The sequence below is a fragment of the Eptatretus burgeri genome, chromosome 4, assembly GCF_056783735.1.
Source record: "Eptatretus burgeri isolate ZD-2024b chromosome 4, Ebu_testis_v1, whole genome shotgun sequence".
In the NCBI taxonomy this organism is placed as follows: domain Eukaryota; kingdom Metazoa; phylum Chordata; class Myxini; order Myxiniformes; family Myxinidae; genus Eptatretus; species Eptatretus burgeri.
This window is the reverse complement of record NC_140964.1, coordinates 8,176,631-8,190,048: the sequence shown is the minus strand read 5'-3', so window position 1 is coordinate 8,190,048 and position 13,418 is coordinate 8,176,631. Positions and strand designations below refer to the sequence as shown.

Genomic DNA, 13,418 nt, shown 5'->3' with positions numbered 1-13,418 from the left:
AAGACTTCGCGGGCGGTGGAATTAGGAAGAAGAAGCAAGAAGGAGTTGGTCGTCGTCGTGTGCGTTGGAGTCGGAGCGGAGGGGACGGAGCTGTGGAGAGGCGGCGAGGGCAGACGAGGGGGTGCTCGCGTCGTGCCGGGAGCTGCACACCAGGGAGGCCGACGGCGCGACCTGCTCGAGGTGGAGACGCTCGTCGCGGGACTCGAGGCAGAGTAGAAATCCTCTATACCCCGAGCATCAGCAACCCCCTCCTGTTTCCCCCCGCGCTGAGATAGTGCGACCAAGGGGGCCCCTTTCCCACCCCCTACCAGACACTGCCCGCGAGGCCCGCGGAGTTGAGGAACCATCGCCGCTCCGCGTCTCATCACCAGACGGGTAGGCCCGACCCGGTCTCGGCCTCAGGCCCGCCTCATCTTTGAGGGTGTTCTTTTTCTTGGTTTTGGGTATGTGTTGTCGGCGCCGTCTGTGAAGTAAAATTGTATAAGTGTTGCCGTGTGCTCGCGTAATCGGTATTAGATCTGCATTGTCGCATTTGCTTTTTGTGTAAAATTGCATTGTGTTTCTTTTCCTTTTCTATGTGCTTTTGGTGGAATTGAATATGTGTGCTTTCCGTTCATCGCGAATAAATGTGCTTTGTGTTGAACTGTTTCCCGCTTCGCTTCGTCATTTCCTTCATTGAATCCTCATCTTGCTTCACGTAAAGGGTTGGTAGTGGGCTGAATACGCCCGATAATTAATCGAACCGTTGAGGCCGACGATAACACCGCTCGGTTATCCCGATAGTACGGAACGGGTCGCTTAAGTGGCCCGTGTCCGAAGTCGACCTGCGGCGAGGTGCGATCGCCCGGTCTACCCTCCGCGTGGGTACTTAGGTGTAGGTCGAATTTGGCGAGCAACCCTATCCCACGCGGGGGCTGATTGGCTCGATCGCGGTGAGACCGAAAGGTCCACCCGTGACTGGTTCCCGGCGTTAGTCCGAGAGGGTCACGACTGGATTGTCCGTCCGGTGGGCGACGTGCTGCGATTCGAGTTACGTGGCCGTCAGCACGCCGGCGGGCGCGAATCCGTAACAATATATATATATATATATATATATATATATATATATATATATATATATATATATATATATATATATATATATATATATATATATATATATATATATATATATATATATATATATACAGGGTGGCCTGAAAGTCACTTTGCCCTTCCCAATCAAGCATTGTTCTTGAACTCTTTTAATATTCAGGTTTTATTGTACAGTACTTACAATAATTAATTTGTCATTGTATCTGTATATGCTCCATCATTCTTCTGAGTCAGTGTTTCCGCATACCATAGCGGGCGAGGAGGTGAGGGCAGAGGGGAAGGGACGGAGGGAAGTGAGAGAAATTTATCAGGGGTAAAGTAACTTTCGGGCTTCCCTGTATATACAGTGGAAGTTTCCATCGTTGGCACTTCTCGCAGTTGGCAACTTCTCCTACTTGGCAGGTTTCGGCCGGTCCCGATGGAAGTTAATGCAACTTCTTATTGACAGAACTTCCTGGACTTGGCACTTCTCCTTTCTAGCACTTGGCACCCAAAAGCTGGTCCCAATTAACCAATCAACTTCTCGGACTTGGCAGTTCAAGACCATGAAAACCCACTACTGACAAATGCTGCTCTGTAGGGTAATCAAAGACATGGAGAACGGTCTGAAGACAGCACGCCTGTCCGTCCTCAATGCCTGCCGATGGGTCGCAGAAGCAGTCAAACGTGTGCGTTTCGCAGACAGTTACATCCTGCTTCGATCGCTTTCGTTTCACGGATATGTTCACTGATGATCCAGAAGACGAGATGCCTTTGGCTGATCACGTTCGACGGTTTCAACGCGCAACCTGGTCGGGAGATGATACTCCCATCGAATACATGGCGTGTGACAACGAACTCGTCACCAGTGACGTCAACTGTACGAAAGACGACAGTCACTGCCCGCTGCCCGCTGATGATGACAATGATGATGACGATGCGGAAAACGAACCATCCCCGACAATAACAACGAGACAAGCGATTTAAATGATGGACAAGCTCACAGACTTTTTTCTATGAGAGAATATGCCCGATCATGTGCAGCTTATCACACAAATGAACAATTCTTTGCAAGAAAAATTCGTGACTTCTTCCCGCCAGACGGACTTGATGTCTTTTTTCATTTGCCAGGATAGCTAATAAAACTATTGTTTCATGTAATAATGAAGATACATGCACGTAATTTGTGAATTTTAAATAAACACTATTCTATACCTTGCTAAGGTTTTTCTTAGCTTTCTTTTCTTTCTTTCCTGGACATGCATTTCGGGAAATAACTGTCTGAGGACCTAAATGTTTGTATGCATTCATCAGATCTGATTCTGAAATCCATAACATATATATATATATATATATATATATATATATATATATATATATATATATATATATATATATATATATGTATGTATGTATACCGGGCGTGGTGGTGTGCACCTGTAATCCGGCTACTCAGAGGCTTGGGTTGGAGGATCGCTTGAGGACTGGGTCTCTGTGCTGGGCTGCGCTATGAGAGGGTGGAGGGCAGCCCGGAATCATGGTGAAACCCAATCCTTATCCCTGTATCGTAAGAGGCGACCAGGGCTGCGTCTGGAAGGGCATCCGGCGTAAAACCTATGCCAAATCAGTATGCGGATCATAACGGATGATCCGCTGTGGCGACCCCCAACGGGAGCAGCCGAAAGAAGAACAACACAACATGTATGTATGTGTGTGTATATATATATATATATATATATATATATATATATATATATATATATATATATATATATATATATATATATATATATATATATATATATGTATATATATATATATATATATATATATATATATATATATATATATATATATATATATATATACATATATATATATATATATATGTATATATATATATATAATGTATATCCCACCCTCCATACTCTGGGACAACCTTTTTTCCTGCTGCGGGCCCCGTGATCAGCCATCTGCTCCTTGCGTGAGGTCCATACTCCAGGCCATCCCATGCACGGCCACAATGAAAATAAGTCTTGCAGGTTCCACAGCCTATTTCGCTGCCATTGGCTCGCACACATTGCCCAGACAGATTGTAACAGTCTGACTGAGACGCATCTATGTGCCGTGAAGCTTCCAATTCCTTGCCTTGTCTTGCCTTGCAGAAGGTCAGATATTTTCCAACTTTACTCTGTCTATAAATTGCATACGCTGCCTCCTCGGCATCACGTCTAACAAAATTACTTACTTTGACAGGTCTCTGATATATGGTGATGTGGATTTTTTAAACCCACCTTGTTGTGATCGTTGTCCTCCTGAAGGATTCTAACTGGCCGATTGTGGAATCCTATTTGACTTCAGACAGAGTTTAACGTTTGTCCGATTTGATTATAAAATCCTACAAAAACCCTATCGACACTGATAAAACTGATGTCCACACAAGTCCTTCCTTGTGAAACAATTTATTTCCTAATTATACACCATACACTTCTCACCCTTGTACAATGAACTTAAGAATCCCTAATGATTGCAATATTATTTGGTTCTATTTCATTTATTCTTACTTTAGTTAACAGTTAGACCAACCCGATTCAATTCACTTCTACATTACATTAGAGAGTTTTATTCTAACTTGGTACTTGGTCAGTTCCAAGGAGTACAAGCCACTGACAAACTATACTTCCTCACGTGCTTGCACTGAAAACAATTTTAGATTTCAAAGCATTTTATACTTTCGTGAGAGAGAGGTTGGGGGATATTCACCCATATTGTAGACGTGTCCTTCAGACGAAAAGCCACTTTGTACATTTCTAAGCAAAGGTTAATTTATCAGCTCGGTCACTCTGCTCCAGAGCAACACATTTCTTATCATTTAGGGCAAAAGTCTTTTGGCCAGAAATGACAGCCAGTTCAACTTGCAGCATAAAAGTTACATTTCTGAAACTCCATTTGTTGCAATTAAAAATACATTAATATAAATTTTTCCCCCACAATCTTTTCCCCAATCTCACCTACTTGAAACACATGGACCATGTTCCACTTACCTCACTCTAGCTATGGATTCCCCCCTCCCACATAACAGTATTAAGGCGCGCACACACACACACACACACACACACACACACACACACACACACACACACACACACACACACACACACACACACACACACACACACACACACACACACACACACACACACACTTGTGTACATGTTGAATTATGTAGATTTTACTCCACCTCTCCCCAACATCCCTCACTCTTACATCACTGATTGGCATGTCTGAATTGCTGATTACAAGCCATACCATGCCCTCGTCTTTCAGGAAGTGATGGCCGGCTGCGGAGCGTGAGGGAGCTGCGGTTGGCAGGGCTGGAGATATCGGATGCGGCTCTTCCCTTACTGGTGCTTCATGCTCCATCGTTACATACCCTTGACCTTAGCCATTGTGGTTTGCTCACTGACCGTGGGCTGGACTTGCTGTCAGCTCCAGGCACCTCCACACAGCAGAGTCTTCGGCAGCTGATTCTTACTGGTAAAGGAGTAAGATTATCTTGGGGGTAGTTGAAGAGGAGGAGGAGGAGGAGGAAGAGGAGGAAGAGGAGTGGTGGGGTGGGAGAAGGGGTCAAGGAAGAGTATTGTGATGTTGGTGTTCTCTGCAAATCAAATAACCGTTATGAGATTTTCATTCATGACAATAGTTGTCTTTCACTGTTGAGTTGCACTTGCTTTGCAGGTAACACCCATTACTGAAAATGAATTCTAATGATGGCAATAATTGTCACTCTTGTGTCCAGCACTCATTGTATTCTCCTTAATATTCCGTTTTTTCCCCCATCAGGCTGTGTGCGTATTACAGATGCCTGCTTACCATTGCTCGCTCGTTGTGCGGTCTTGGAGAGGCTGGACTTGCGGTCCTGCCGTTTGGTATCTCCCGACGCCTGCCTGCGCTTTGTGGCTGAGACGGTTCCTCACGGGATCTTCTCACTCCCCGAAGAGCGGCTTATTGAGCGTGCGCATTGCGGAAGGAATGCGACTGTTGCTTGCACCACCGTTGGCAGCTAGGGTCATGTTTGGGATGTGGTTGTGTGGAAGATGGAACTTCATTGTGTGATAGGGAGAGAGATGGAAGGGGGTTATTCTGTTTGAAAATCGGAGGAGATTTTTCAGCTCTTAAATTTATTTCTTTTTCTCCATATACGAGCCTTTCCTAATTGTTTTTCTTCAGGCGAGGAAGTGTTAAGATGCTGTGGAGTTTTGGTACATTTCGCAACATTGGGGAGCGTTTGTCATTCCATCCTTGAAATTTTGTACAGCAGTGTTTAATATGTGTTGGGATTTGGTCTGTTTTTATTTTTAATTTCTGTTTTGAGGGGGTGAGGGTATGATGGAGAGGGTAAACTGACCAGTCTTAGCTAATTAGCTGGAGAGAATGTGACAAGAATTTTAACACTACCTTTGGCCTATCACTCGCCACCTCTACCTTTTCCATATCTCTCCAGCTTTAATTAGCCCTCAGGACTCGGCCTTCTCGCTGGAGGAGGTTGGTTTGTGAGTGGGGGGGGGGGGGGGATGGGCTTCGGCAGTGGAGTTTGTACAACTGTGGATATGGGACACTGGCTATGGGTTACAGATGGGCTATGGGTGCTAAGATATTCCCTTTTGGTTGTAAATGATATTAGAGCATTTTTATATAAAAACAAGAAAAGGTAAAACAAAATTGTTGAGGTTTCTCTCCAGTGTAAAAATTTTCATCAGGGTTCTAAGTATTTCTGGGTGAGTGTCATTGTTGAGCGCAAACCGGCCCAGCCAAAACCTTCATTTTTTTTTTGTCCAATTTTTTTTTAAAAACAAACAGATCTGCATCTCATTCACAATCCCTTGTAAAAAGATACTATATTTAAAAAAAATTTCACAAAAATGACAAAAATAAATTGTAGTTTTACTTGCGGTTCATTCGGCATGAATTTTCAGCAAGGTTTTTAAAGCGTTTTTTTTTTATAATTTCCTCCCTTTTGGTCTTGTATTGATGGACAGTGCTGACTGTTCTCTCGTCCACTCCCCACCCCTTCCGCTCGGGTTGTCGCGGGTTGCTAAGTGGCTAACTTAAATGTAGCTGTGGTTATGTCCAGTAAAACAACTCGCAACACTGCATCGCGAGCCCTTCCCTCCTCTGCCTTGTTTATTGTATTTTTTTCAATTGGAGGGTGAGGTGAGGGGTAAATGCTAAATGGGGTATTTGCTTTGTGTTGAATAAATATTTTTTTATAACAATGCTCCTGAAGCAAGCAAACATGATCACGTACCAGTTCCGAGTCTGATTCAAGCTCTCCTCTCCCTCCCCTGTGTATTACTTGAACATTTCACTCACAATCTATGCACACGTTGTGATGTGACGGATACCTGAGAATTCACTATTTGAACACACACAGTGAGTTGTCATTGATTACCTGGGAATGCACACACATGCATTGATGTATCACGGATTACCTGTGAATTCACACTCACATTGAGATGTTATAGATTACCTTGGATTTCTAACTCTCATTGACATGTTTTGGATGACCTCGGAATTCACACTCACATCGAGATATCATGGATTACCTGGGAATTCACACTCACATCGAGATATCATGGATTACCTGGGAATTCACACTCACATTGAGATATCACAGATTACCTGGGAATTCACACTCACATTCAGATATCATGGATTACCTGATAATTCACACTCACGTTGAGATATCATGGATTACCTGATAATTCACACTCACGTCGAGATATCACAGATTACCTGGGAAATCACACTCACATTGAGATATCACGGATTACTTGGGAATTCACACTCGCATAGATATATCATGGATTACCTGGGAATTCACACTCACATTGAGATATCACGGATTACCTGGGAATTCACACTCGCATTGAGACATCACGGATTACCTGGGAATTCACACTCACATTGAAATCTCATGGATTACCTCGGAATTCACATTCACATTGAGATATCACAGATTACCTGGTAAGTCACACTCACATTGAGATATCACAGATTACCTGGGAATTCACACTCACATTCAGATATCATGGATTACCTGATAATTCACACTCACGTTGAGATATCATGGATTACCTGATAATTCACACTCACGTCGAGATATCACAGATTACCTGGGAATTCACACTCACATTGAGATATCACGGATTACTTGGGAATTCACACTCGCATCGATATATCATGGATTACCTGGGAATTCACACTCACATCGAGATATCACGGATTACCTGGGAATTCACACTCGCATTGAGATATCACGGATTACCTGGGAATTCACACTCACATTGAGATCTCATGGATTACCTCGGAATTCACATTCACATTGAGATATCACAGATTACCTGGTAAGTCACACTCACATTGAGATATCACAGTTTACATGGGAATTCACACTCACATTCAGATATCATGGATTACCTGATAATTCACACTCACGTTGAGATATCATGGATTACCTGATAATTCACACTCACGTCGAGATATCACAGATTACCTGGGAATTCACACTCACATTGAGATATCACGGATTACTTGGGAATTCACACTCACATCGATATATCATGGATTACCTGGGAAATCACACTCACATTGAGATATCACGGATTACCTGGGAATTCACACTCGCATTGAGATATCACGGATTACCTGGGAATTCACACTCGCATTGAGATCTCATGGATTACCTCGGAATTCACATTCACATTGAGATATCACAGATTACCTGGTAAGTCACACTCACATTGAGATATCACAGATTACCTGGGAATTCACACTCACATCGATATATCGATACATCGATATATGGATTACCTGGGAATTGAGATATCACGGATTACCTGGGAATTCACACTCACATTGAGATATCACGGTTGGTCCTTCACAGGTACTTACAACATGCATGCATGCAGTTCTTCACACGTAGTGTAAATATGTACATGTGTGTAATTCTTCACACGTAGTGTAAATATGTACATGTGTGTATTTCTACACACGTGGTGTAAATATGTACGTGTGTGTAATTCTTCACACGTGGTGTAAATATGTACGTGTGTGTAATTCTTCACACGTGGTGTAAATATGTACGTGTGTGTAATCCTTCACACGTGTAAATATGTACGTGTGTAATCCTTCACACATGTAAATATGTACTTGTGTGTAATACTTCACATGTGGTGTAAATATGTACGTGTGTGTAATCCTTCACATGTGGTGTAAATATGTACGTGTGTGTAATACTTCACACGTGGTGTAAATATGTACGTGTGTGTAATTCTTCACACGTGGTGTAAATATGTACGTGTGTGTAATTCTTCACACGTGGTGTAAATATGTACGTGTGTGTAATCCTTCACACGTGTAAATATGTACGTGTGTAATCCTTCACACATGTAAATATGTACTTGTGTGTAATACTTCACATGTGGTGTAAATATGTACGTGTGTGTAATCCTTCACATGTGGTGTAAATATGTACGTGTGTGTAATACTTCACACGTGGTGTAAATATGTACGTGTGTGTAATGCTTCGCACGTGGTGTAAATATGTACGTGTGTGTAATCCTTCACACGTGGTGTAAACATGTATGTGTGTGTAATCCTTCACACGTGGGGTAAATATGTACGTGTGTGTAATCCTTCACACATGGTGTAAATATGTACGTGTGTGTAATCCTTCACACATAGTGTAAATATGTACATGTGTGTAATCCTTCACACGTGGTGTAAACATGTACGTGTGTGTAATCCTTCACACATGGTGTAAACATGTACGTGTGTGTAATCCTTCACACGTGGTGTAAATATGTACGTGTGTGTAATACTTCACACGTGGTGTAAATATGTACGTGTGTGTAATACTTCACACGTAGTGTAAATATGTACGTGTGTGTAATCCTTCACACATAGTGTAAATATGTACGTGTGTGTAATCCTTCACACGTGGTGTAAACATGTACGTGTGTGTAATCCTTCACACGTGGTGTAAATATGTACGTGTGTGTAATCCTTCTCACGTGGTGTAAATATGTACGTGTGTGTAATCCTTCACACGTAGTGTAAATATGTACATGTGTGTAATCCTTCACACGTGGTGTAAATATGTACGTGTGTGTAATACTTCACACGTGGTGTAAATATGTACGTGTGTGTAATCCTTCTCACGTGGTGTAAATATGTACGTGTGTGTAATCCTTCACACATAGTGTAAATATGTACGTGTGTGTAATCCTTCACACGTGGTGTAAACATGTACATGTGTGTAATCCTTCACACGTGGTGTAAATATGTACGTGTGTGTAATCCTTCTCACGTGGTGTAAATATGTACGTGTGTGTAATCCTTCACACGTAGTGTAAATATGTACATGTGTGTAATCCTTCACACGTAGTGTAAATATGTACGTGTGTGTAATCCTTCACACGTATTGTAAATATATATGTGTGTGTAATCCTTCACACGTATTGTAAATATGTACGTGTGTGTAATCCTTCACACGTAGTGTAAATATGTACATGTGTGTAATCCTTCACACGTATTGTAAATATGTATGTGTGTGTAATCCTTCACACATGGTATAAATATGTACGTGTGTGTAATCCTTCACACATGGTATAAATATGTACATGTGTGTAATCCTTCACACGTAGTGTAAATATGTACATGTGTGTAATCCTTCACACGTAGTGTAAATATGTACATGTGTGTAATCCTTCACACATGGTGTAAACATGTACGTGTGTGTAATCCTTCAGACGTGGTGTAAATATGTACATGTGTGTAATCCTTCACACGTGGTGTAAACATGTACGGGTGTGTAATCCTTCACACGTGGTGTAAATGTGTACGTGTTTGTAATACTTCACACGTGGTGTAAATATGTACGTGTGTGTAATCCTTCACACGTGGTGTTAACATGTACGTGTGTGTAATCCTTCAGACGTGGTGTAAATATGTACATGTGTGTAATCCTTCACACATGGTGTAAACATGTACGTGTGTGTAATCCTTCAGACGTGGTGTAAATATGTACATGTGTGTAATACTTCACATGTGGTGTAAACATGTACGTGTGTGTAATCCTTCACACGTGGTGTAAATGTGTACGTGTTTGTAATACTTCACACGTGGTGTAAATATGTACGTGTGTGTAATCCTTCACACGTGGTGTTAACATGTACGTGTGTGTCGTCCTTCACATGTGCAATGGACCAGGACTTGGGGGGGTGGGAGTTGCTCCCCCAGAATGTGTACTTGTTTTCTTCTCCGACCCCACACACTATTTCGATGAAACTTGATCACAACCCTCATTACCCGTGATGTTTCAAGGTTTGTTCACGGCATTAAAACACATCGGGGGGCAACACTCCTGGGTGCTCACCTGGTCGTGTCTTGATAAGTAACCAGGTAACCCCTGGTATTGCAAGGAAATTTTGCACAGTCGGTGGTCATTCGGTCCATCATGCCTGCGCCACACCAATACCAGATTTTAATCATTCCGTTGATTCCCCTTCCCTTCATGTACAGCCTTTTGGCTGCTCAACTGGTGCTAATTTCGCCGAGCTCGGAAGGATGACAGACTGAGTCAACCCCACCTCGTGTTAATTCAGCGGCTAACAGGGCTTGAACTCAGGAACCTCGGATCCCAAGCCACCACCCTAACCACCAAGCCAACACCACATTAAATGACCCGTGGAGTGAATACCGATGAAGAAAGTGAATACCCATGAAGAAAGTGATTAGCCATGAAGAAAGTGATTAGCCATGAAGAAAGTGAATACCCATGAAGAAAGTGAAAACCGATGAAGAAAGTGAAAACCGATGAAGAAAGTGAAAACCGATGAAGAAAGTGAAAACCGATGAAGAAAGTGAAAACCGATGAAGAAAGTGATTACCCATGAAGAAAGTGAATACGGATGAAGAAAGTGAATACTGATGAAGAAACTGAATACCGATGAAGAAAGTGAATACCCATGAAGAAAGTGAAAACCGATGAAGAAAGTGAAAACCGATGAAGAAAGTGAAAACCGATGAAGAAAGTGAAAACCGATGAAGAAAGTGAAAACCGATGAAGAAAGTGATTACCCATGAAGAAAGTGAATACGGATGAAGAAAGTGAATACCGATGAAGAAACTGAATACCGATGAAGAAAGTGAATACCCATGAAGAAAGTGAATACCCATGAAGAAAGTGAATACCCATGAAGAAAGTGAATACCGATGAAGAAAGTGATTACCCATGAAGAAAGTGATAACCCATGAAGAAACTGAATACCGATAAAGAAAGTGAATACCCATGAAGAAAGTGAATACCCATGAAGAAAGTGATTACCCATGAAGAAAGTGATTACCCATGAAGAAAGTGAATACCCATGAAGAAAGTGAATACCCATGATGAAAGTGAATACCGATGATGAAAGTGAATACCGATCAAGAAAGTGAATACCGATCAAGAAAGTGATTACCGATGAAGAAAGTGAATACCGATGAAAGTGAATACCCATGAAGAAAGTGAATACCCATGAAGAAAGTGAGTACCCATGAAGAAAGTGATTACCCATGAAGAAAGTGATTACCCATGAAGAAAGTGAATACCCATGAAGAAAGTGAATACCGATGAAGAAAATGATTACCGATGAAGAAAGTGAATACCCATGAAGAAAGTGAATACCCATGAAGAAAGTGAATACCCATGAAGAAAGTGATTACCGATGAAGAAAGTGATTACCGATGAAGAAAGTGAATACTGATGAAAGTGAATACCCATGAAGAAAGTGAATACCGATGAAGAAAGTGATTACCGATGAAGAAAGTGATTACTGATGAAAGTGAATACCCATGAAGAAACTGAATATCGATGAAGAAAGTGAATACCCATGAAGAAAGTGAATACCCATGAAGAAAGTGAATACTGATGAAGAAAGTGAATACTGATGAAGAAAGTGAATACTCATGAAGAAACTGAATACCGATGAAGAAAGTGATTACCGATGAAGAAAGTGATTACCCATTAAGAAAGTGAATACCGATGAAGAAAGTGAATACCCATGAAGAAAGTGAATACCCATGAAGAAAGTGAATACCCATGAAGAAAGTGATTACCGATGAAGAAAGTGAATACCGATGGGTTTTTCATGCTATGAACAAACTTTGGTTCATCACGGGTGATGAAGGTTGTGTTGAAGTTTCATCGAAATTCTGTCGTGTCTGAGAAGAAGTAAGTATATGTGGACTGACTGTCTGACTATTTGACGGATGGACTGACTGACTAATTGACGGACGGACTGACTAATTGACGGACGGACTGACTAATTGATGGACGGACTGACTAATTGACGGACCGACTGACTAATTGACGGACCGACTGACTAATTGACGGACGGACTGACGAATTGATGGACTGACTAATTGACTGATGGACTTACTAATTGATGGACTGACTGACTAATTGGCGGACTGACTGACTAATTGACGGACGGACTGACTAATTGACTGACAGACTGACTAATTGACGGACGGATTGACTAATTGACGGACTGACTGACTACTTGACGGACTGAATGACTAATTGACGGATGGACTGACTAATTGAATGACTGACTAATTGACGGACGGACTGACTCATTGATGGACTGACTAATTGACTGACTGACTAATTGATGGACTGACTGACTGACGACGCGCCGTCCCATCAGCTCCCCGGAAGGACGTTCCAAGTGAGGTAAAAGCGAATGATGAGTTCTCCATTACCGATCGTGTGTTCATTCAATGAATACTCCCCTGGTGTTGGTTTAACGGTTAAAGTGGTTACTTGAAGATCTTTGGGTCTTCCTTTTGTTCCGGGTTCACCCATTCGTTGGATTCCATGTCAGGTTCGCAAAACTTTCGCGAAGGGATCGACATCCGGTGTGTGTTCACTTCCCAAGTTCCTTGGAGAGCGCTAGCCAAGTGGCTTAAGCCCTCAAGCAAGCGCTGCATTCGAAACCGTTGATAAGGAACGGCTGGCTTGGCGAGCGCTAGCTCGCTGCTTTGAAAGTGAACACCGCGGTGTGCGGGATATTTTATTCCCATGACACCAAGTCCCCTCGACTCAGAAAAGCCGTGAGTGAACATGAGGTAAATGGTCGAACCTCTCCAAGTGTTCGGTCGCGGGGGGTTTATGACTCTTCGTGGACTGACGCTGTGTTTACGAACGGGGCTCTGATGACGTCAATATTTACCAATGATGATGAGGGCAAGCCCATTTTCTCCTCGGTGATGTGACGTGTTTCCGGGAGGAGGGGGCG

General features: G+C 42.3%; 1 protein-coding gene across 2 annotated transcripts in view; it reads left to right on the top strand.

Moving 5' to 3' along the window:
* The window catches only part of LOC147027429 (F-box/LRR-repeat protein 19-like), a 152,641-nt gene extending 146,391 nt beyond the window's left edge, over window positions 1–6,250 (top strand). For both annotated transcript variants that reach the window (XM_085876831.1, XM_085876830.1), the window contains exons 10-11: window positions 4,402–4,611; window positions 4,918–6,250. In XM_085876831.1, the coding sequence (XP_085732957.1) occupies window positions 4,402–4,611; window positions 4,918–5,141 (434 nt within the window). In that variant the 3' untranslated portion in view covers window positions 5,142–6,250. The remainder of the gene's footprint in view (window positions 1–4,401; window positions 4,612–4,917) is intronic.
* The last annotated feature ends 7,168 nt before the right edge of the window (window positions 6,251–13,418 follow it).